Here is a 26,109-nt window from a genome sequence, read left to right as displayed (position 1 = left end):
CCTCTCATTCCCAGGCGGGTAGCCAGGATCAATCAGGAGAGGGCGTCGGTGACCTTGATAGCTCCTGCGTGGCCACGCAGGACTTGGTATGCAGATCTGGTGAATATGTCATCGGCTCCACCTTGGAAGCTACCTTTGAGACGAGACCTTCTTGTTCAGGGTCCGTTCGAACATCCGAATCTGGTTTCACTCCAGCTGACTGCCTGGAGATTGAACGCTTGATTTTATCGAAGCGAGGTTTCTCAGATTCTGTTATCGATACTCTTGTTCAGGCCAGAAAGCCTGTAACTAGAAAGATTTACCACAAAATTTGGAAAAAATATATCTGTTGGTGTGAATCTAAAGGATTCCCTTGGGACAAGGTTAAGATTCCTAGGATTCTATCCTTCCTTCAAGAAGGATTGGAAAAAGGATTATCGGCAAGTTCCCTGAAGGGACAGATTTCTGCCTTGTCGGTGTTACTTCACAAAAAGCTGGCAGCTGTGCCAGATGTTCAAGCCTTTGTTCAGGCTTTGGTTAGAATTAAGCCTGTTTACAAACCTTTGACTCCTCCTTGGAGTCTCAATTTGGTTCTTTCAGTTCTTCAAGGGGTTCCGTTTGAACCCTTACATTCCGTTGATATTAAGTTATTATCTTGGAAAGTTTTGTTTTTAGTTGCAATTTCTTCTGCTAGAAGAGTTTCAGAATTATCTGCTCTGCAGTGTTCCCCTCCTTATCTGGTGTTCCATGCAGATAAGGTGGTTTTACGTACTAAACCTGGTTTTCTTCCGAAAGTTGTTTCTAACAAAAACATTAACCAGGAGATTATCGTGCCTTCTCTGTGTCCGAAACCAGTTTCAAAGAAGGAACGTTTGTTGCACAATTTGGATGTTGTTCGCGCTCTAAAATTCTATTTAGATGCTACAAAGGATTTTAGACAAACATCTTCCTTGTTTGTTGTTTATTCAGGTAAAAGGAGAGGTCAAAAAGCAACTTCTACCTCTCTCTCTTTTTGGATTAAAAGCATCATCAGATTGGCTTACGAGACTGCCGGACGGCAGCCTCCCGAAAGAATCACAGCTCATTCCACTAGGGCTGTGGCTTCCACATGGGCCTTCAAGAACGAGGCTTCTGTTGATCAGATATGTAGGGCAGCGACTTGGTCTTCACTGCACACTTTTACCAAATTTTACAAGTTTGATACTTTTGCTTCTTCTGAGGCTATTTTTGGGAGAAAGGTTTTGCAAGCCGTGGTGCCTTCCATTTAGGTGACCTGATTTGCTCCCTCCCTTCATCCGTGTCCTAAAGCTTTGGTATTGGTTCCCACAAGTAAGGATGACGCCGTGGACCGGACACACCTATGTTGGAGAAAACAGAATTTATGTTTACCTGATAAATTTCTTTCTCCAACGGTGTGTCCGGTCCACGGCCCGCCCGGGTTTTTTTAATCAGGTCTGATAATTTATTTTCTTTAACTACAGTCACCACGGTACCATATGGTTTCTCCTATGCTAATATTCCTCCTTAACGTCGGTCGAATGACTGGGGTAGGCGGAGCCTAGGAGGGATCATGTGACCAGCTTTGCTGGGCTCTTTGCCATTTCCTGTTGGGGAAGAGAATATCCCACAAGTAAGGATGACGCCGTGGACCGGACACACCGTTGGAGAAAGAAATTTATCAGGTAAACATAAATTCTGTTTTCTGAGTAAATGGTAGGGATGGGTGAATGTGTAAATTTCCGAATTTGAATGTTAGAACGAATGTTATTACCGAAATTCGAATTATAAATCCGAATGTTGATAAGAACGAATATTCTTAAAAATTCTATAATCGAATGCTATTTACAGTTTTCGAATGTCACTTTCGAATTTGAATGTTTATAATTATATTGAATGTCCACATTCGAAATTTCGAATTTAACATTCTATTTAACAAATACCATTCAGAAGTTCAATAGTTCATGTGGTAGGGAGGGAATCTAGTAAATTGATACATAATAGATACAAATATATCATTTCAAATGTTTCTATATAGAATATTGCATAATTCGAATATTACATTTAAAGATAGCATTAGAAATACTATTACAAACATATAAATTTGAATTAGAATATTGCATAATTCGAATATTACATTTAAAGAAAGCATTAGAAATACTATTACAAATATAATTTTGAATTTTTCAAAACAAATATTTTCTATTGTAATCGTAAAATTCGAAACCGAACATTCGATAATAGAACGTTAGAATGTTATGTAAACATTCGAAATTCGATTTGAACGAATGTGTTAAAATTCGTTTCATTTTTCGAATGTTGCGAAACATTCGCCCATCCCTAGTAAATGGCATCCTAGAAAAGCTTTTACAACAATTTATCTTATGGTGGCAGTATTTTTTTGTAAATAATTTCAGTGCAAAACCCAAAGTTTGTGAATTTTCTTTTATATGATCGCATTTGGTGGCCTGAAATTTACCAAAAAGTGGGCCATGCCTCCCCAGGGAGGGCACGAGAACAGGTAACGGGAGAAGTGGGAGGTGGTGCAGTAGTTATTTTTTTTTTAGCACAACCTTTTTAAGGCCTCCTGAGCAAGTAGCACAGGGTTGCACTAAGGCAAGTTCTGTGGGTGCACTGAACCCAGGCACAGTGAGTGACCGACCTAACACTGGTGTAAGTACCAGTATTTATTTTAAAATACCATTCTCTTTCTCTAAAAGCCAATGTGCAGGCTTTTACAGAGAAGATAGGGAAGATGTATAAGGAGCAGCTCTAAAGGTCTTGAAGACTGCTGCTGTTTTGTGAAGACAGGAGGAGAGTGTTCATGTGCGCTGTCCTGGACATATGCAGCATATTCTCTGTAAGAATAAAATGTAAAATGGCACTAGTTAAACAAATGTTTGCAAGAAAAAGTTTTTATCTATATTATATATAAACTGCTAAACTTGTCCAAAAGTATTTATTAATACACACTGACTAAGCCTATCATTTGTATAGGGGCTAAGCCAGTTCCTGCATATATTGTGGAGAATTACATTTAGTTTTTGAAAAAAAATAGATTTAATATTAGCTTACTCAGGCTAACCAGCCAACCATACAATTTTAATATGAAAACTAGTGTTTGCTGAAAGAAATATGTAGAATAATAAGTGGCTCCCTAGCTTACAAAATGTGCAAAGCCCTCTGCTAACGTTTACGATTAATGGCTAAGTGTTCTGTCTGTCTTAAAGTTTTACATTTGCATCACTAATGCATTTAATAGTTAAAGCCATCAATTCATGTGTCAAGCTTTATGTAACATTGTTTGTTTTTTTCACAAAACACTCTCCAGTAGCTTCCATTCCATGTAATAGAGATTTGAGTTTGAGATGAAACAGCATTATAAAAATCTTATCTTTATTTTAGCTTCTTAAAAAAGCACTTTATGAGAAATGACAATCCACCTGATGCTTTTTGTGCCGTTACGAGTGCTTAGTCACTCGTGAGTGCCACTGCATTTGTTTATTGTTTTGATGGCCTTCTCCATCTGTCGCAGCGCCACACCTCACAACACACGGGTCTAGCACCTGGAACCACTTTACATACCAAGACTGCCAGTAGCAGCTTCGTTCATTGCTTTGATTGCAAAAATCCTAATACCTTGGCTCATGTGTAATCAGTAAGGACTTACTACCTTGTGCTGTCATTGAAATTTGAGAGATTTATTTGTACACAACAAAAAATGATTGCTGTATTTCATATGTTCACTATCAGATATAACATTTTATGTTTTAGAGAAATTCTTGCAGCCACTTTGGATTAATCAGCCCATGGATAACAAAAATGACATCATCTGATTGTCTGTCATGTGAGACTTGTGGAGATTTGTTAAAATTACAGGTAAGACCGCTATGTTAAATTAAAGCGACATGATACCCAAATGTTGAAACACTTGAAAGTGATGCAGCATAGCTGTAAAAAGCTGACTAGAAAATATCACCTGAACATCTCTATGTAAAAAAATATTAATATTTTACCTCAAAAAGTATTCACACCCCATTGTAAAGGCCTTTAAGCAGCAAATCAGTATGCCTGTCCCGGGACCTGCAAGGGGACGTACCTCATGCACACTCATGTTATTACCCTATTCAGTTTAAAGAAGTTTCCTATGAAATCTCACGAGAGTTAAGTGAAATCATGAGATCACAGTAAAACAGTTCAAGACCTCAGCACTGCTGATGCTGATTGGCTGCTGTTCATTTCTTCCTTCTTCTTTTTTAACCTGCAACGAGACAGCAGCTGAAGTATAACTTTTTACACAGCACTTACTCTGGTGAGCTCAGAAACATGCAAAGTCAAAAAACTTAAAGTCAAAATGAAACTTTCATGAGTCAGATTCCTCATGCAATTGAAAAAAACAACAACTTTCCAATTTACTTCCTTTAGCAATCTTTGTATATGAGTCTGTGATTGGTTGATGGCTGTCACATTGTACAAGGGACAGGTTAATTGAAGAAAACTTTGACATATGGCAGAAAATAATGTACTGTTCATTTGAAATTTGAGCACTTACTCTGGTGAGCTGAAGAAATTGTGAGTTTAAATATCTTCCTTTTTTACATAGAGATGTTCAGGTGATATTTTCCTGTCAGCTTTTTACAGTTATGTTGCATCACTTTCAAGTGATTTAGCATATGAGTATTATGTCCCTTTAACAGCAAAGATAATGCATAAAATGTGACCAAGATAGCATATATCCTCACACTGTTTGGGACTTTAACATACAATACATCTCTCCTTTGTAAAGTTCAGGCTTTTTTATATAACGGTGTCAAGATTCTTTTGTTATCTGATATTCTACACTTCTACAAAACAATAAAAAGATTTGAGGCTCAACAAGCCTGGCTATTTAAAACATTAAAGTATTTTTCTTTCATGTAATTGGCAAGAGTCCATGAGCTAGTGACATATGGGCTATACAATCCTACCAGGAGGGGCAAAGTTTCCCAAACCTCAAAATGCCTATAAATACACCCCTCACCACACCCACAATTCAGTTTTACAAACTTTGCCTCCCTATGGAGGTGGTGAAGTAAGTTTGTGCTTGATTTTCTTCTGTGATATGCGCTTCTCAGCATTTTAAAGCCCGATTCCTCTCAGAGTACACTGTTTGTCAGAGGGATGTGAAGGGAGTATCACCTATTGATTCTATGGTTTTCCTCACAGGAAATCTTTTCATAGGTTCTCTGTTATCAGTCGTAGAGATTCATCTCCTACCTCCCTTTTCAGATCGACGATATACTCTCATATTCCATTACCTCTACTGATACTTTTTCAGTACTGGTTTGGCTATCTGCTATATGTGGATGGGTGTCTTTCAGTAAGTATGTTTTCATTACTTAAGACAGATCGACGATATACTCTCATATTCCATTACCTCTACTGATACTTTTTCAGTACTGGTTTGGCTATCTGCTATATGTGGATGGGTGTCTTTCAGTAAGTATATTTTCATTACTTAAGACACTCTCAACTATGATTTGGCACTTTATGTATTAATATAAAGTTTTAAATATATGTATTGTACTTATATTTGCCATGGGTCAGGTTTATGTATGTTTCCTTTTGCAGACTATCAGTTTCAAAATTGGGAAACATATTTTGAAAGTTCTTACCTGGGGTATAGTCTTTTCTTCAAATTGACTATTTTTTTTTTCATTAAATTTCGCGGGCACAATTAGGCTTGCGAGGTCGCAAAATGCTGATATTTATTGTGTCATTTTTGGTGCGAGAATTTTTTTGGAGCAAAGGTATGTTCGGTGACGCAAATTCGTAATTTCTGGCATGTTAGTTAACGCCAAGTTTCCTTGCACAAGGTTGCGTCTGCCATGACGCGAGTTGTGTCATTTCCGGATTTTGTTAGCGCCAACATTTTTTAGTTTGCGTCGTGCGTCATTCTTGGTGCCAAATAATTTAATTATTTAAACCCCACTTCCTATATGCCTCTTGCCATTTTTTATGCACTGAGGGCTATGCTGTTTGCATTTTTTTCCCATTCCTGAAACTGCCATATAAGGAAATTGATCATTTTGCCTTATATGTTGTTTTTTTCTCTTTCATTTGCAAGATGTCTCAATCTGATCCTGTCTCAGAAACAACTCTTGGAACCCTGCTGCCTGATAACAGTTCTACCAAAGCTAAGTGTATCTGTTGTAAGTTAGTGGAGATTATATCTCTGGCTGTAGTATGTAACAGTTGTCATCATAAGCTTTTACATGCAAATAATGTATCCATCAGTACTAGTACAATGCCTGTTCTTCCTTCAACATCTAATGTACATGATATCCCTGTGAATATAAATGATTTTATTGCTGATGCGATTCAGAAGGCTTTGTCTGCTATTCCGCCTTCTAAGAAACGTAAAAAGGTCTTTTAAAACTTCTCATAAAGTTAATGAATTTTCAAATGACCGACAATATACTGAATTATCCTCCTCTGATAAAGGATCTATCTAATTCAGAAGATCCTACCTCATATATTGACACTGACAAATCTACTTATCTCTTTAAGATGGAGTATATACGTTCCTTGTTAGAAAAGGTGTTAATTACTTTGGATATTGAGGAATCTAGTCCTCTTGATACTAAACCTAGTAAACGTTTAAATTCTGTTTATAAACCTCCTGTGGTTACTCCAGAGGTTTTTCCAGTTCCTGATGCTATTTCTGATATGATTTCAAAGGAATGGGATAGGCCTGGTACTTCTTTTATTCCTTCTTCTAGGTTTAAAAAGTTGTATCCTTTGCCAGCTGCTAGATTGGAGTTTTGGAAAAAATCCCCAAAGTTGATGGGGCTATTTCTACTCTTGCCAAATGTACTACTATTCCTATGGAAGATAGTACTTCTTTTTAGGATCCTTTAGATAGGAAACTTGAATCTTATCTAAGGAAAGCTTATTTATTTTATGGCTATATTCTTAGGCCTGCTATATCTATGGCTGAAGTTGCAGCTGCATCAAGTTTTGGTTGGAAAGCTTAGCGCAAGAGGAAACAGATTCTGATTTATCTAGCATTGTTCGCTTTCTTCAATATGCTAATCATTTTAACTGTGATGCTATTTTTTTTTTTTTCAAAATCTTTTTATTAAGGATCCGTAATACAACATACAAGATAATGCATAATTATACAGTAATGACAAATGACATTTGTCTAGCAAACATTATAATACACATTATTGCTATAAGGAATAAAGCAATCAAGTATGATTAAACACGTATCACGGATTCTCATTTTAACCTTTTATAAATTAGTTTTAACAGAACTTCAGTGTCTCAATGTCTGTCCATTTTGATAAACCTAATCTGTTAGTAAATAATCCAATGTGTTAGTAATTCGAAAGCTTAATAGCTGTACCAGTCTTCAAAGTAAGCCAGTAATGGCTATGATCTACGGTATATACGCTCTCATTTAATGTCAAGGGGGGGATTAGGACTTCTAATAGTAATTCTCTTAATATATTGTTCCCAGGTTTGTTGAGCTTCAATAAAACATTCCCTATTGCCAGACAGGTATGAACTAGGGTTGCACCGATACCATTTTTTTATGACCGAGTACTTGTTTTCAAATACTCGCCGATACCAATTACCAATACTTTTTTTTTTTAATGTCCTGTGACAGTTTACCAAGCACAATACAGACTAATTATTTAAGATTCCTTCTTTATAATTATAAAGGTTTGTAATTCAAAATACATTATGAAATAATAAAAGTTTTATTTGTCACAAAGTTCACTGAACATGTTTATAAATAAAAAATATTACAATAAAATATTACATTTAAAGGGGTGATACAATTGGGTTGTAGGGCTGTTATATAACATCAATCTGACATTTGTATGGAGGTTCGACTCTAAGTTGAACAGTCTCATTTTCCACACTACTGCAAGGTGCAGAAAGATATTTTTGGGCCATTTTAGCAAGATCTGGAAATCTGTTTATTAACTGCCCAGTACTTCAGGGGTTTGTCTGAACGAGGTACAGTGATCTCTACTACAATAATACAAATAACAGCAATGTGTATTGGCAGAACAGTAGTAAACAATTTTTAGTTTAGTCTCCACTTCAGTTTAAAATGAAATGGCAACATGCAGTTTGAAAAAACACCACAAGATAGCATATGGGTAGGAAGTGGAGGTATCGGTTTAAGTATCGGTGCATTTGCACGAGTACAAGTACTCATGCAAATACTAGTATCGGTATCGGTGCAACCCTAGTATGAACCATACTCCTCCATTTCTATCATATCTGTGACTTTATTCTGCCAGAGTTTCACAGAGAAAACCTCGTGTGATTTCCAGTTCTGAGCTATCAAAACCTTAACACTATTTATCATAATTTTCAATAGTGGTTTAAAGTGTGTCTGCGGTAGCTTAATAGGCTTATTCAGCAGCCAAACCAAGGGATCTAAAGGGAGAAGATTCTGGAAGATGTTCTCAATTTCACTAATTATATTACGCCATAGCGTGTTAATCTGAGAGCACCACCACCACATGTGGCTCATATTACTGCCTACATGTCCACATCTCCAACAGCGATTGCTGGTCTTTGGGAACAATTTATATAACCTTTTAGGAGTCAGATACCAGCCATGTAATATTTTGTAATTTATTTCTTTGATGGAGGCGGATGTAGAAACAGATTTGGTATTGTGGAAAATGCTAGTTGCAGTCTGAGGGGTAATAATTATCCCTAACTCCTTCTCCCACATTTCCATGGAGCGCGGCAAATTACCTGGGGGTGCTTGAGTAATAATATTATAAATACGTGAGAGACTATGTTTGATTGGGGGTGAGGAGTTGTATAGCTGTTCCAAGTTTGTTAGGGGGCGTACCAGGTTTGCATGTTGGTGATGTGTCGTGATATAGTGATGTACTCTCCTATAAGAGAACCAGTTAGTAGCCCAGTCATGTCCCCCATCAACCAATTGTTCCCGAGTGAGTAATCGCTCATTATTTATAATTTGTGTTACTGAGACCTCGTAACTACTAACCTGTGTTTCAGTGGGTTTAATCAAAGATAGCAGGGAAAACTCGCTATTGTGTAAAAGCGATGTTAAAGGGCCTGGGCATGAGGAAATGTATGGATTCACTATGTTAGAGGTGTCCCATATTTTAAGGGTCTCTCGGGTGATTGGATTGGTTACCTGTCTACCCAACACTTGGGAATTTGGGTGCCAACACACGGAAGGCAGGTCAGTGTCAGGATTCAGGTCTTCTTCCAATAGAATCCATCTCTTGTGATTTTTGTGTATTCTCCAATCAAGAATTCTTTGGAGAAATATGGATCTACGATAGGAATCTATATCAGGAACGCCTAGGCCTCCCTGGGCTGTAGGTCTTGTCATAGTGGATTTGTTTATCCTAGGGGGGCGTCTATTCCAAATAAAAGAACTGAATAGCCGTTGCATTTGAGAAGTGTAAGCGTTGGGTAATTGGATAGGGAGGGTTTGCATGATGTATAACAAGCGTGGAAACACATTCATTTTTACAATGTTAATCCTGCCCAGCCAAGACAGGTGTTTTCTAGTCCAGGAAGACAGGTCTCTCGTGAGAATGTTCTTGATTGGGATATAATTTAATTTAAATAACTTGTCAGAGCTATCAGCTAGCTGTATTCCCAAGTATCCCAGGGATTCCCCACTCCATTTAAATGGACATATTTTGGTTATGAGTGTTTCTGTTTGTTGGTCTATGGCCACACCTAATATTTCGGATTTAGAATGGTTGATTTTAAAGTTAGATAGTTTACAGAATGATTCCAGATCTTTCATAAGGGATGGAATTGTTGCAACTGGGTTTATTAAGGAAAAGAGAATGTCATCTGCAAAGAGTGACATCTTGTATTCCTTTCCCCCCACCACTAATCCCTGTACCCCTGGGCTTGATCTGATTTTAATCGCCAGGGTTTCAATGAGGCATGTAAATAACAGGGGGGACAGGGGGCAACCCTGTCTGGTGCCATTTGTGATGCAGAACGGGTCTGATAAGACACCGTTAAGGACCACCCTGGCGCTAGGTTTATTGTAAAGTGCAAAAATTCTATGTAGTGTCTTGTCGCTGAGCCCAAAGGCTCGTAGCGCCATCTCTAGAAAAGTCCATCCGACTCTATCGAAGGTCTTTTCGGCATCAGTAGAGAGCCAGATAGAGGGGATATTTTTGAATTTGGCATACCACATCAAGTGTAAATTGCGTACAGTGTTATCCCTAGCTTCGCGATGAGGGACAAAACCAAGCTGATCTTGGTGTATGATCTCAGGCAGAATCAGATTAAGCCTGTTGGCTATGACCTTAGCATAAATCTTTATGTCTGTGTTTAACAGAGAAATTGGTCTGTAGTTTGGCATTGATGTAGTAGGTTTATTTGGTTTTGGGAGCAGAGTTATATGAGCTTGTAGTGCTAGAGGGGGAAACGCTTTGTTTTCATCTATGCTTTGAAAGTATGTTAGGAGATGTGGTATTAAGAGGTCTTTGAATGTGGTATAGTAAGCATTACCAAAGCCGCCTGGACCCGGAGACTTCCCTTTTTTAAGTGATTTAATTGCTAGCTTAATTTCCTCAGCTGAGAAGGGTGCATCTAGGTTGTCCCTCTGCTCCTCGGATATTCCCGGGATGTGTAACTGATTCAGGTAGTTTTGCATGTCTGTGAGGGAAGGAGAAGGGGTAGTCCGGTCTAAGTTATACAGTGACTCATAGTATTGTCTGAAATTGCATGTTATGTCTTTTGATGTGTACCAATCTTTCCTCTTATCATCTTTTATATGTAGAATATACCTGTTGAGCACTTTTTTCCTCAACTGTCTTGCCAACAGCTTGCCCTGTTTATTAGCTACTTCATAGAAATGTTTTTTAAGAAATAGCGCATTGCGCTTGGCCTCAACCCCCAGAAACAGGTTAAGTTGTGCTCGCTTGTGTTCTAAGCTGCTAAGGAGGGAGCGATCTTTGGGAAATCTTTTGTGAATATCTTGAAGTTTTTTTAAATCTGCTAACAGTGAGGCTAAGCAGTTCTGATTTTGTTTAATTTTAGCGGCCTTAATTGCTATCAGCTCTCCTCTAAGGACACATTTATGGGCATTCCAGATGTGTTGTGGGCAGCTATTGGAGTTAGCATTCAGTTCAAAATATTCCTCAATGGACTTAGTAAGTTGGATCTGGGTTAAGGGGTCTTTGAGGAGAGATTCGTCTAGTCTCCAGATCCTCGACTGAGAGGTGTTGATATGAAAGTTAAAGGTACAACTAATCATGGAGTGGTCTGACCAAGTTATGGGATATATTTCTGACTCAAGATCTTGTGATCTTCCAAAGAAAACACATCTTGGCAGGGGGGTAAACGGTGTTACTTAACGCTCTTGGTAGCAATATAAGTGCTATATAAAGACACAAAGTGGAGACTTATGGTGAGTGTGAAACAGGGATGGGGGTGGGAAAAAGACATGACCCCAATCTCTAATACAATTCGCTAACTATGATTGACCCAAACATTTAGGGACTAAAATGCAAGCAATACATCATAACATATTTATTAATACTATATTAAGCTGTGTGTAAGCCATTTGGTTCTTACCCATTACCTAAGTTCAGAGTCCTCGTGGAAGAAAAGGATTACTGAAAGTCTAACGACCTCACATGATCGAGCTAAAGTCTGATAGGCAGAATGGGTTTAGTCCAAAATAGCAAAGTCTAGGCTTCTTAGCACACATCATCTGCAATAGATTCAAGGAGTGTCTGATGTAGATGGTTCCGTTTTCCTTCTTTTGGACTGTGACTTGATCCACTGCAGTCGCTGTTCCCTTGGGGGGTCTCGATTATTGTCCTGTCTTGAAGATGAAAGTTCCAGAACGTCCTCTTCAGGAGGAACAATATTAATCTTTAGCTTCTTGGACAAGTTGTCCAGGTCTTGGAAGGACTTATAAATAATCTGGGAACCATTGTGAGTGATGATTAAACTAAATGGAAATCCCCACCGATATGTAATATTATTTTCTTGCAAACTTTTGGTAAGCAATCTGATCTCTTTGCGCCGCTGGATGGTTTGCGGGTTAAGGTCTTGGAAAATTTGTATGTTGTGGCCTTTAAATGTGATGGTTCTCCTTGCTCTCGCTGCTTGCCACAGCTCCTCTTTCGTAGTGTACCTTAGAAACCTCAGAATCACATCTCGTGGTGGAGATGGTGGTTTAGATGGGGGCTTGAGTGCTCTGTGGAGCCGTTCGATATCATCATTTTGGAGTGGTGGTGACCTTGGTGTTAGAAAGTGAAACAAATCTGTGATGTATGTTTTCAACTGATCCTGTGGGACATCTTCAGGAATACCTCTGATCCTGAGGTTATTCCTCCTTCCACGATTGTCCAGATCTTCAAGTTTCTCCTGCAAAGACTGCACCATGGAATCCTGTATTGAAAGTTGTTGTGTATTTGAGCTTACCATGGTGTTAAGAGCGTCTTGGCCCTCCTCAAGGTAGTCCAGTCTAGAGCCCATTTCAGTAATGTCCTTCCTGAGCTCCCTCATTTTGCCTTTGATGAAAGATTTAAGGGATTCAAGGTCATTCTTGGAAGGGAGTTCAGCAATCTGTGACTGCAGGGCCAATAGAGAGTTATGTTGCAAGGGCAGGGATTCCGCCTGCATATCTGTTGTAGGTTTGTCTTGCGATTGTAATTGCTCTGAGAGGCCTGAGTCTGTAGAGTGAAAGAATGCAGACACAGATGGTGTGGTCACTGGTAATTTATTGCTCTTGTCTGTCTTAGGACCCTTGCGTTGGGACATAATGGTAGTTCGTGTTAAAAGGGTAGGACAGATTCTTATGCAAAAGTCTTATGGAGGCAGGTCAGATAATGGTCAGCCGTATATGAAAGAAATGGCTACAGAGTCCCAGCAGGAGCAACAGAAATCACTGCCCCCAAAGCAAACAGATCAGTTTTAGGCAATATGATCTTCCCACAACGGTATGCCCAAATTGAAGCACCCTCTCAGGCTTTTAAAATTGCTGCAGTTGATAATAAAAAACACTTCTATTGACAGGTATGAACAGGGTAGAAAAGCTGTTTTCTTTTTCCAAGTTTACAGTATCCTCCCTGTGTTTTGGCCTGATCTCACCCTGCTGAACCTCCTGTAGCCCAGGTATCAGATGCCTCTGGGAGCTTGGCGTGCAGCAATTAAGGGGTTAATAGGGTATTAGCAAGATTTGACACGCACCTCACTCTCCCATGTTATGACTAAGGCAGGGACAGCCAGGTATCGATCAGATTTGGGTGTCTTAGAAGCTAGACCTGGCCTCCTATATGAACAGTCTCTCCCACAGTTATAGAAAGTTGCGGTGCAGTTTTACCTTATGTGAGCGGGTGTACCGCGTGGCCCGGTGTAGTGAGCCTGCGGTCGATCTATGTCTGCTCCTCTCCTTAACGGGTCACCAGCGGCTGATTCGTTGGCTGGAGGTCCGAAGGTAATCACCTCCTTTCAGTTCCTACAGAGTTTGGGCTTGTTTCAAACAAGCAGGAATGTTTCCAGACCTGCCCGGGAAAATCCAAGATGGCGACCGGACCTCCGTTATGAATAAGATCTAGCCGTTCTCTTATACAGTGCAAGAGTGTCTTCCTAAAGCTCACGGTGCCCGTCAGAAGGTTTTAGGGATCCAGTGTAGCGAAGTTAGGGTCTCCACCTGTGAGTCTTATGTTAAGTGAGCAGTAACATCACCGGAGCTCTACAAATTCACAGCCATGTCCCAGCACAGCTTGGCTCCGCCCCCCATCTGTGATGCTATTTTTGATATCATCAAAATTGATGTTAAATCTATGTTTTTAGCTAGAAGAGCTTTGTAGCTTAAAGGGACACTGTACCCAAAAATTTTCTTTCGTGATTTAGATTGAGCATGAAATTTTAAGCAACTTTCTAATTTACTCCTATTATCAAATTTTCTTCATTCTCTTGGTATCTTTATTTGAAATGCAAGAATGTAAGTTTAGATGCCGGCCCATTTTTGGTGAACAACCTGGGTAGTCCTTGCTGATTGGTGGATAAATTCATCCACCAATAAAAAAGAGCTGTCCAGAGTACTGAAACCAAAAAAAAGCTTAGATGCCTTCTTTTTCAAATAATGATAGCAAGAAAACGAAGAAAAATTGATAATAGGAGTAAATTAGAAAGTTGCTTAAAATTGCATGCTCTTTCTGAATTACAAAAGAATTTTTTTTGGGTACAGTGTCCCTTTAAATATTGGAATGCTGACATTGTATCTTAGTCTAGATTACTATCTCTTTCTTTCCAAGGTAACAATTTATTTTATTCTCAGTTGGATTCCATTATTTCAACTGTCACTGGGGGGAAGGGAGTTTTTTTGCCTCAGGATAAAAGATCTAATGTTAAATCTAAAGCTTCTAATCGTTTTCAACAGAATAAGGAACAGAAAGCCAGTCCTTCCCCCAAAGAATCTGGTTCCAATTGGAAACCTTCAATTTGGAATAAATCCAAGCCTTTTAAGAAACCAAAGCCAGCCCCCAAGTCTGCATGAAGGTGCGGCCCTCATTCCAGCTCAGCTGGTGGGGGGCAGATTAAACTTTTTCCAAGATATTTGGGCAGATTCTGTCCAAAATCATTGGATTCAGAGTATTGTCTCAAGGGTATCGAATAGGATTCAGAGTAAGACCTCCTATGAGAAGATTTTTTCTCTCACACGTTCCAGCAAATCCAGTGAAGGCTCAGGCTTTTCTGAAGTGTGTTTCAGATCTAGAGCTTTCAGGGGTAATCATATCAGTTCGTTTCAGGAACAGGGTGTGGGGTTTTATTCAAATCTATTTATTATCCCACAGAAAGAAAATTCATTCAGGCCAGTTCTGGATCTGAACATTTTGAATCGTTTTGTAAGAGTGCCAACTTTCAAAATGGTGACTTTAAGGACTATTCTGCCTTTTGTTCAGCAAGGTCATTATATGTCCACTATAGACTTACAGGATGCATATCTTCATATTCTGATTCATCCAGACCACTATCTGTTTCTGAGATTCTCTTTTTTAGACAAGTATTTCCAATTTGTCGCTCTTCCATTTGGCCTAGCGACAGCTCCAAGAATTTTTTCGATGGTTCTCGGTGCCCTACTCTCTGTAATCAGAGAACAGGGCATTGCGGTGTTTCCTTATTTGGAGGATATCCTGGTACTAGCTCAGTCTTTACATTCTGCCGAATCTCACACAAATCAACTAGTGTTGTTTCTTCAAAGACATGGTTGGAGAATCAATTTACCGAAAAGTTCCTTGATTCCTCAGACAAGGGTCAACTTTTTAGGTTTCCAGATAGATTCATTGTCCATGACTCTGTCTCTAACAGACAAGAGACGAATGAAATTGGTTTCAGCTTGTCGAAACCTTCAGTCTCAATCATTCCCTTCAGTGGCTATGTGCATGGAAGTATTAGGTCTCATGACTGCAGCATTGGACGCGATCCCCTTTGCTCGTTTTCATATGAGACCTCTTCAGCTTTGTATGGTGAATCAATGGTGCAGGGATTATACAATGATATCACAATTAATATCCTTAAATCCCAATGTTCGACTCTCTCTGACTTGGTGGTTAGATCACCATCATATAGTTCAAGGGGCTTCTTTTGTTCGTCCAACCTGGACTGTAATCACAACAGATGCAAGTCCTTCAGGTTGGGGAGCTGTCTGGGGATCTCTGACAGCACAAGGGGTTTGGAAATCTCAAGAGGCGAGGTTACCAATCAATATTTTAGAACTCTGTGCTATTTTCAGGGCTCTTCAGGTTTGGCCTCTGTTGAAGAGGAAACTATTCATTTGTTTTCAGACAGACAATATCACAACTGTGGCATATGTCAATCATCAGGGTGGGACTCACAGTCTCCTAGCTATAAAAGAAGTATCTTGGATACTTTCTTGGGCAGAATCCAGCTCTTGTCTAATTCCTGCGGTATATATCCCAGGTGTAGACAATTGGGAAGTGGATTATCTCAGCCGTCAGACTTTACATTCGGGGGAGTGGTCTCTCCATCCAGATGTGTTTTTTCAGATTGTTTAGATGTGGGGTCTTCCAGAAATAGATCTGATGGCTTCTCATCTAAACAAGAAACTTCACAGGTACAGGGATCCTCAGGCGGAGTCGGTAGATGCGTTAGCAGTTCCTTGGTTTTACCAACCTGTTTATATCTTCCCGCCTCTAATTGTTCTTCCAAGAGTGGTCTCCAAGATCATCATGGAACAATCATTTGTGTTTCTTTTTTTTTTTTTAAGGCTTTATTCAACACTTTAACATATAGATAATAGAGATAAACAGCACAAAACATAATGAGTCAAATTTAACTCTGGTATCCACCAGGTATCTTTCCTTATTTTTAAATTATTAAAGTTCTTGATAGTCCACAAAAGGAAAAAGAAAAAGACCCCATAAATTTCCATGAAATCCATTGCTGTCATCTGGTAGCTTTTCCTTTAAATTCCTAATTAATGCATTATTGTTATAAAGTGTATATATAAAGCCTAACGAAAAATAACTCTGAATATTTATAATCGTAGAAAAAATGAACTAATAATATAGCATCTTCAGCAATATATAATTTTAATTAACCCTTTGAGTGCTAAGCACTTTTCCACCTGGGTGCTAAGCTGATTTAATTCATTTTTTTATTTTGTGACCATTGGAAAGGTTAGGCGAATATCTTTCCAATGGTGGGTCTTGGGGGTCTGTAGCTGCTTAGATGCCTGAGATGCAGGCTTCTAAGCAGCATGCCCCCTTTCCCTATACTTTGTATTGACAAATTGTTAATAAAGTTGGGCGGTGACGTCATCACGTCATTGCGCGTGACGTCACCGCACAAAATGTGATGCCCCAGCGATGCCTGTCACTTCACAGGCAAGATTGCCGGGGTAGGAGCGGGTGGGAGCCCCCAGATCTCCCTCAAGTTGGGAGAGTGCTAGTGACGGCTCTGAGCCGTCATTAGCACCAAAATGGGAAAGTCTGTGATGGCTCAGAGCCGTCATTAGCACTCTCGGATACTCTCGGGTTAATCTCCTTCACATTTCATATTTTCTCTATGCTCATTTTGATCTAATACCGCTAATGTGATCCTATACTTTTATTTGTAAAACATTAATATATTATAATATATATCCATCTGATCCATCAATTGATAATGTAGCTTTTCCATTGATATTGAGTATTGTATTTGTGATTGCCATTCTGTTATTGTCGGAGCTCTTTTCTGTTTCCAAAGTCTTGGTATTATCTGTTTGTCACTATTCAAAAGGATATGCAATGCTCTGTCATATACTGTTGATAATTTTAGTGTTGGTTTATACAATAAAATTGTTGTCGGTTCTAAAGGTAGTTGTATTGATGATAATCTATTTATCTCTGTTATTATTAACGACCAATAATTAGATATTATTGGGCATAGCCACCATATGTATAACAACGTACCTATCTCTCCAGATTCTCTCCAACATTGTTCCAAGGAGTTAGGGAATATTGCTTTAACCCTGTTAGGGGTTAAATACCACCTCATCAATAAATTATAATTTGTTTCTTGATATTGAAGCTTTGGCATGACATTGAAAAATTATATTCTATTCTCTCCTTGTAGGGGGTATTATAAGTTCTCATGACCATACTTTAGTGTATGATGGTAACTCAGAAGTTGTAGCTGTCATTATTATTTTGCCTTTTGTTGGTTATTTTCCTGAACAAAATAATTCAAAAGGGGGCCTTTGTCTAGTTAAATCCTGTTTCTTTGGATGTGTAGTAAAAAAAGATTTAAGCAGAAAATACCTAAACCAAGGGTTAAATATCTACACCCCGATATTAGTTAATTCTAATTTTGACTTTAGAGTGTTTCCATTCAAAAATACATAAAATGGTAATGAGTCCTCCAATGTTCGTATATTGATTTCTCCTATATATATTCACTAAATGACAAAGATTCATCTAATATAATAGGTGTAAGTGGGGATGGAGTTGTTGAAATTGGATTTTTAAATTTAAGAATGGTTTTCCATGTTCGTAGCAGTTCTTTTAAAATAGGGTATTCTTTCATTATTTTAGGCCATGTTTTTATTGGTAACCAGCAGTTGCCTCCTAATTGTCTAACTTTTATTAAATTATGCTCTAATTGAAACCACTCTTTCTGTTTTATATTCTTGCACCAGTCGACTATTCTTTGTAGCATTGATGACCTCCTATATTTCAATAAACAGGGTACCCCCAGCCCCCCTTTATCCTTAGGTAAAGAGTTATTTTAGATACTCTTGAGGCAGTTCCATGCTATATATATTTATTTAATAGAGATTGAAACTTAGTAATATAAGAGGTAAATAGAGGGATTGGCAGTGTCTGAAATAAGTATAGTAGTCTCGGTAGAATAGTCATTTTTACGGCTTGGATTCTACCTAACCAAGAGAGAGGTCTATTTTTCCATCTGTTTATTTCCATCTGAGTTTCTTGAAACAATTTGTCATAGTTTAGTTTAACTAGTTCATTTTGATTATTTGCTATGGTAATTCCCAAATATTTTATGGTATTTGAAGTTATTTTTAAATTAGTGTTTTGAGTAATTAACTGAAGATTAGCTTTATCTTTATCTAGTCCGCAATTCAAAAGTTCTGATTTCGAATGATTTATAGAAAAATTGGAGTATTTGCCATAGGCTTTAAGCTTAGTTAAAACTGCAGGGATAGATTGAACTGATTATTTGTGTTTCTAGTAGCACCAGCATGGCCTCACAGGTTCTGGTATGCAGATCTTGTGCGGATGTCCAGTTGCCAATCTTGGCCACTTCCTTTAAGATCAGACCATCTGTCTCAAGGACCGTTTTTCCGCCAGGATCTCAAATCGTTAAATTTGAAGGTATGGAAATTGAACGCTTAGTGCTTAGTCATAGAGGTTTCTCTGACTCAGTGATTGATACTATGTTACAGACTTGTAAATCTGTTTCTAGGAAGATTTATTATCGAGTTTGGAAGAATTATATTTCATAGTGTTCTCATAAATGCTCTTGGAGGCAGGAATTTTTTTCACTTTCTGCGATGAGATTTGTTTTGTGAAAACTTTTCTGCAGGCCATTTTTAAATAAAATAAAATTTTAAATTAGGCAGTTACACTAAAGCACCAGTTTAATTGCAATGTGTTGGTTAACTAAAGAATAAAACCATTGTTAATGTTTTATAATATAGCACAGTAGTTGAAAATTGCATTGCAAATTAGCTGCAGACAAAAAAAAAAAAAAAATTGTAAAATGTCTCTTGAATAAATTTGTTTCCTTTTCTCTTGGTCTAACATAGATGTAAATGTAGTAATAAAAAGGTGCAATGCTCATAAGAATGTCTTACATTCAGAACAAACAGCTTTGCAGACTGAGAAAGGCTAGGGGAGGATTTGAAAAACTCTCAGAGCCAGTTAATAATCAATGCATTGCTGCTTTACAGTGCTACTGCAGATTTGACTGTTAACTTCAAACAGCACTTTGCTATCGATGCACTGTGTTCTGGAACACAAACAGTGCAGCCAGAACACAGCTCTGTTTGAAGAACAGAGCTGCAAAGTTAAAGCGCTATGTCTAACAGTTCCTTCATGGGTTCTGTTCGTTCTGCAGACATGCTGCATTTTCTGCGATGACATCTCGGATCACTGTATGTTCTGCCTTGGCATTCTTTTAGAATTCCTAGAATTTTACAGTTTCTTCAGGATGGTTTGGATAAAGGTTTGTCTGCAAGTTCCTTGAATGGATAAATCTCTGCTCTTTCTGTTTTATTTCACAGAAAGATTGCTAAGCTTCCTGATATTCACTGTTTTGTACATGCTTTGGTCCGTATAAAGCCTGTCATTAAATCAATCTCTCCTCCTTGGAGTCTTAATTTGGTTTTGAAGGCTTTACAGGCTCCACCTTTTGAGCCTATGCATTCTTTGGATATTAAACTACTTTTTTGGAAAGTGTTGTTCCTTTTGGCTATCTCTTCTGCTAGAAGAGTTTCCGAATTATCTGCTCTTTCTTGTGAGTCTCCTTTTCTGATTTTCCATCAGAATAAAGCAGTTTTGTGGACTTCATTTAAATATTTACCTTAAGTTGTGAATTCTAACATTAATAGGGAAATTGTTGTTCCCTCTTTGTGTCCTAATCCTAAGAATTCTTTGGAGATATCCTTACATTCTCTGGATGTTGTAAGAGCTTTGAATTATTATGTTGAAGCTACTAAAGATTTCAGGAAGACTTCTAGTCTATTTGTTGTCTTTTCTGGTTCTAGGAAAGGTCAGAAAGCTTCTGCCATTTCCTTGGCATCTTGGTTAAAGCTTTTGATTCATCAGGCTTATTTGGAGTCGGGTCAGGCTCCGCCTCAAAGAATCACAGCTCATTCTACTAGATCAGTCTCCACTTTGTGGGCTTTTAAGAATGAAGCTTCAGTTGATCAGATTTGCAAAGCAGCAACTTTGTCTTCTTTGCACACATTTACTAAATTCTACCGTTTTGATGTTTTGCCTCTTCGGAAGCAGTTTTTGGTAGAAAAGTTCTTCAGGCAGCTGTTTCAGTTTGATTCCTCTGCTTATGTTTTAAGTTTTTTCTTTTCAATTATGAGAAAAACTTATTTTTTTGGATGTGGATTTAATTTTTTCAGCGGAAAATGGCTGTTTTTATTTTTATCCCTCCCTCTCTAGTGACTCTTCTGTGGAGTACCACATCTTAGGTATTACTATCCCATGCGCCACTAGCTCATGGACTCTTGCCAATTACATGAAAGAAAACATAATTTATGTAAGAACTTACCTGATAAATTCATTTCTTTCATATTGGCAAGAGTCCATGAGGCCTACCCTTTTTATGGTGGTTATGTTTTTTTGTATAAAGCACAATTCTATTTCCAGTTCCTTTTTTGATGCTTTTTACTCCTTTTTCTATCACCCCACTACTTGGCTATTCGTTAAACTGAATTGTGGGTGTGGTGAGGGGTGTATTTATAGGCATTTTGAGGTTTGGGAAACTTTGCCCCTCCTGGTAGGATTGTATATCCCATACATCACTAGCTCATGGACTCTTGCCAATATGAAAGAAATGAATTTATCAGGTAAGGTTCTTACATAAATTATGTTTTCTTTCATGTAATTGGCAAGAGTCCATGAGCTAGTGTTTAAAATGTGTTTCCATCTTAATATGAGAGTCAACGGCTTCATTCCTTACTTGTGGGAATACAGAACCTGGCCACCAGGAGGAGGCAAAGACACCCCAGCCAAAGGCTTAAATACCTCCCCCAATCCCCTCATCCTCCAGTCATTCTTTGACTTTCGTCACAGGAGGATGGCAGAGAAGTGTTGGAAGATTCGGAAGTAGTCTCTTATAGAGGGTAGTACTCTTCGGTATAGGACTGGAGTTTTAAGTAGTCTTGTCCGCCTCTCAGTGAGAACATTGACGAAGGTTAGGGTCTGGAGATGCAGGGAGAGTCTTTCTGCAAAACCATCCAGACTCGTATTAACAACTCCTAAGCAATCTGTGTTGATTAGTTTCATTGCCTGCTTCTGTTACTCAAGTCCATGTCAGGTGCAATGCTACAAGACTGTCAAACTTGAGAGGCTGTGTGTCTGTTCCACGGCAGAGATTCCGGTAAGATCGTTTCATTTTATCTCATATGATAACGTAAAGAATACAGGGTCACAGTGTGACTCTTTTATCTGTATGGAATCAAGGGTTAATATCTCTGGAAGGAGGTTATTGAACAGAGGGGATTTAAACATAACTTGCTTTATTATGTTTTATGCTGCGATATTTGTGAGATCGGGCTCAGGCAGGTGTGGAACATTTTACTTTCCTTTTTGAGATAACTGCGAGGTCTGTTATTTGGTACATTTCTTGGAGCAGGGGCAGTTCTACATGGCACTCTACGTGACCGGGTGTAGTCTCATTGACCTCCTGTAAACCACATGGTCAGGAAAGAGGAAAAGAAGCAGTTTCTCTGTGGGGCCTCGGTCATAGGAGGTGGTGAGTGCCCCGGCCATTGGGGGGTATAAAGGTGCCATTTACTTCTTCTATAGTCCATTGTAAAAGTGCAAGCTATGGAGGACTCTGATGCGTTAGAGGGAACTCCCTCTTTTCCTAAAGCTAATGCCTGTTTTTATTGTGAGGAGGCTACTGTATACACTCCTGCTCAATTATGTTCCACATGCCTCGATAAGGTAGTTATATCTTAAAAGATGTTTATTACCACTGAGCCGTCCACCACTAAGGGATCTCTGTCCCGTGAGGTGCGTTCCCTGCAATCATCTCCTACTACACATGCAGCCTCCTATTGCACTGCTAATCCACCTTTGGGAGGGGCCCTTTTACCGCCAGACTTTTCTGAACAGTTACAAACGGCAGTGTCTGTGGCCTTCAGTGCTTTACCTCGCCCTGCTAAGCGCAAGCAAAAGGTTAAATATTGCTATCCTTCCCTGGGGTCATCTACCAATTTGTTGGATTTATCTGATACTAGATTATCCACTGATGAAGACGCATCTGATAGTTCAGAGGAGGCTCTTTCTGGGTCGGAATCTGCTGCCTCTAAACCGCCGGCTGCGGAGGAACCAGATTTTAGATTTAGGATCGAGCACTTACGCTTTTTGTTAAAAGAAGTGTTGGGTACGTTAGAGGTTCCGGAACCTAAAATACCAGAGGAACCTTCTATTCCTAAACTTGACAAGGTTTATGAGGACAGGGTGGTGCCACAGATTTTCCCGGGTTCCTTTAAAGATGGCAAATATTATTAAGAATGAATGGGAGAGACTTGGATCTTCTTTTTTCCCTTCTTTGTTTAAAAAATTGTTCCCCATTCCACACTCTCAATTAGAGTTGTGGGGGTCTGTACCTAAGGTGGATGGAGCTATCTCTACACTGGCTAAACGCACCACTATCCTGCTTGAGGATAGTTCATCGTTTAAGTAGCCCATGGATAAGAAACTAGAAACTCTATTAAGGAAAATGTTTCAGCACACTGGGTACTGCTTTCAGCCTGCAACAGCGGTTGCTGCGGTAGCTGGAGCCACTACCTATTGGTGCGACTCGCTACCAGAGATGATAGAGGTGGAAACTCCCCTCAACGAGATCCAGGAAAGAATTAAGGCCTTGAGTGTAGCTAGTTCTTTCATCTGTAATGCAAACATGCAGATTATTCGCCTGAATGCAAAAACATCAGTTTTTCTGTTATAGCCCGTAGGGCTCCCTGGCTGAAGTCTTGGTCTGCAGACATGACTTCACAATCTAGATTGCTTTCCCTTCCATTCAAGGGGAAGATTATTTTCCGTCCAGGCCTGGACTCTATCATTTCCATGGTCACTGGGGGCAAGGGTGCCTTTCTACCGCAGTATAAAAAGAATAAACCTAAAGGACAAGGTTCTAATTTTCGTCCCTTTCGTTCGGATAAATCCCAACACCAGCAGCCCTTCACAAAGCCTGATCAGTCCAAGGGAACTTGGAAATATCTCAGTCTTGGAATAAATCTAAGCAGAACAAGAAGCCCGCCAAAACAATGTCGGCATTGGATCGTGTTGGGGGCAGACTATCTCTCTTTGTGGAGGCTTAGTTGGGGGACGTGCAAGACCCTTTTGGTTCTAGAGGTAATCGCTCAGGGTTACAGGATAGTTTTCAGATCTCATCCACCCGGGGCAGATTCCTCTTATGAAACCTGTCTTCAAGACCTGAAAAACGAGAAGCTTTTTTAAGGTGCGTGAGGGATCTCTCCTCTCTAGGTGTAATTATGCCGGTACCTCTATCAGAGAGAGGTCTAGGGTACTACTTTTTGTGATCCCAAAGAAGGAGGGTACGTTTCACCCAATTCTAGACCTAAAGTGCCTAAACAAGTTCCTGTTGGTCCCATCGTTCAAGATGGAGACGATAAGGTCTATTCTGCCCTTAGTTCAAGAGGGACAGTTCATGACTACTATAGACTTGAAGGATGCTTACCTACATGTGCCAATACACAAGGATCACTTCAAGTTCTTAAGATTCGCCTTTCTGGATCAGCACTTCCAGTTTGTGGCTCTTGCTTTTGGTCTGGCTACTACTCCAATAATCTTTACAAAGGTTCTGGGGGCTCTGCTCACTGTGGCGAAGTCCAGATGTATTGCAGTAGCGCCATACTTGGACGACATCTTGGTCCAGGCTCCGTCCTGCCGGCTGGCAGAAGACCATTCCAGAGCTTTTCTTCTTCAATCTCATGGATGGAAAATAAACTTAGGAAAGAGTTCTCTGGTGCCCAGTACCAGGGTGGAATTCCTGGGCACGATAATGGATTCCATATCCATGAGGATATTCCTTACAGACCAGAGACGTTGCAAAATTACTTCCAATTGTCTTGTGCTCCAGACCTCTTTAAGGCCATCTGTGGCCCAGTGTATGGAGGTAATTGGGCTCATGGTGTCCAGCATAGATATTATTCCATTCGCCAGGTTCCATCTCAGACCTCTTCAACTGTGCATGCTGAGGCATTGGAACGGCAATCACTCGGATCTGTCTCAACAGATCTCTCTGGACAACTGGTCAAGAAAATCGCTGTCTTGGTGGCTCTGTCCAGATCGCTTTTCCCAAGGGACATCCTTCAGACCATCCTGGGAGATTGTGACTACGGACGCAAGTCTCTCAAGATGGGCTGCTGTTTGGGGTGCCAGGATGGCACAGGGACAGGTGGACTCAAGAGTAATCTCTTCTCCCGATCAACGTTTTGGAACTTCGAGCAATCTTCAACGCTCTGAAGGCTTGGCCTCTTCTGGGTTCGTCCCAGTTTATCAGATTCCAATCTGACAACATTACCTCGGTGGCTTACATCAACAATCGCCGTCGTCGTCCAGGGATCCACAGGCGAAGCTGATAGATGCATTAGCAGTACATTGGAGGGTCAAACTAGTTTACATTTTCCCTCTGTTACCACTTCTTCCTCGGGTAGTGGCCCACATCAAGCAGGAGCAAGCTTCGGCAATTCTAATTGCTCCATCGTGGCCACAAAGGATGTGGTTTGCGGACCTGGTGGGGATGTCCTCATCTCCTCCATGGAGGTAACCTTGTTGCAGAGATCTGCTGGAACAGGGTCCTTTTTGTTCATCAGAATCTGCATTCTCTGAGGCTGACTGCGTGGAGATTGAACGCTTAGTCCTAGCCAAGAGAGGTTTTTCTGAGAGAGTGATTGATACTCTCATTCAAGCTAGAAAGCCGGTCACTAGTTGCATCTATCATAAGGTGTGGACGACCAACTTATTCTGGTGTGAGGAGCGTGGATTCCCCTGGCATAAGGTCAGGGTGTCCAGGATTCTTTCCTTTCTCCAAGATGGGCTGGAGAAGGGACTTGCCGCTAGTTCCTTGAAGGGACAGATTTCGGCTCTATCTGTATTATTACACAAAAGGCTCGCTGAGCTTCCGGATATACAGTCTTTTGTTCAGGCTCTGTCTAGAATCAGGCCTGTGTTTAGACATTCTGCTCCTCCCTGAAGTTTAAATCTGGTTCTTAAGGTTTTGCAGAGGGCTCCTTTTGAGCCTATGCATTCAGTTGACATTAAGGTACTGTCTGGGAAAGTTCTTTTACTATAGGCTATTGCTTCGGCTCGCAGAGTCTCTGAGATGGCAGGCCTTGCAATGTGAGCATCCTTACCTAGTTTTTCATGCTGACAAGGCTGTTTTTTTGCACTGGGTTGGGTTTTCTCCCTAAGGTTGTGTCTGATCGCAACTTCAATCAGGAGATTGTGGTTCCTTCCTTGTGTCCTAATCCTTCTTCTTCGAAGGAACGATTACTTCATAATCTGGATGTGGTTCGGGCTTTGAAATTCTATCTTCAGGCCACGAAGGATTTTAGACAGACTTCTGCATTGTTTGTTGTCTATTCTGGAAAGCGCAGAGGGCAGAAGGCTTCTTCCACTTCCCTATCCTTTTGGTTGAGGAGCATTATTCGATTGGCATATGAATCAGCGGGACATAAGCCTCCTCAGAGGATTACAGCTCATTCAACTAGGGCTGTGGCTTCACCTTGGGCCATCAAGAATAAGGCCTCTATGGAGCAGATTTGTAGGGCGGCTACCTGGTCCTCCTTACATACCTTTTCAAAGTTTTACAAACTTTACATCTTTACTTCGGTGAAGCAGCTTTTGGGAGAAACGTTTTGCA

At 39.8% G+C, this 26,109-nt stretch overlaps 1 protein-coding gene across 2 annotated transcripts in view; it reads left to right on the top strand.

The window, feature by feature from the left end:
• HPS3 (HPS3 biogenesis of lysosomal organelles complex 2 subunit 1) overlaps positions 1-26,109 on the top strand; it is a 178,374-nt gene that overhangs the window by 107,526 nt on the left and 44,739 nt on the right. For both annotated transcript variants that reach the window (XM_053709994.1, XM_053709993.1), the window contains exon 15: positions 3,751-3,855. In XM_053709994.1, the coding sequence (XP_053565969.1) occupies positions 3,751-3,855 (105 nt within the window). The remainder of the gene's footprint in view (positions 1-3,750; positions 3,856-26,109) is intronic.

The sequence above is a fragment of the Bombina bombina genome, chromosome 4 (assembly GCF_027579735.1).
Source record: "Bombina bombina isolate aBomBom1 chromosome 4, aBomBom1.pri, whole genome shotgun sequence".
NCBI lineage: Eukaryota > Metazoa > Chordata > Amphibia > Anura > Bombinatoridae > Bombina > Bombina bombina.
The sequence above is the reverse complement of the archived record's forward strand: the minus strand, read 5'-3'. Positions and strand labels throughout refer to the sequence as shown.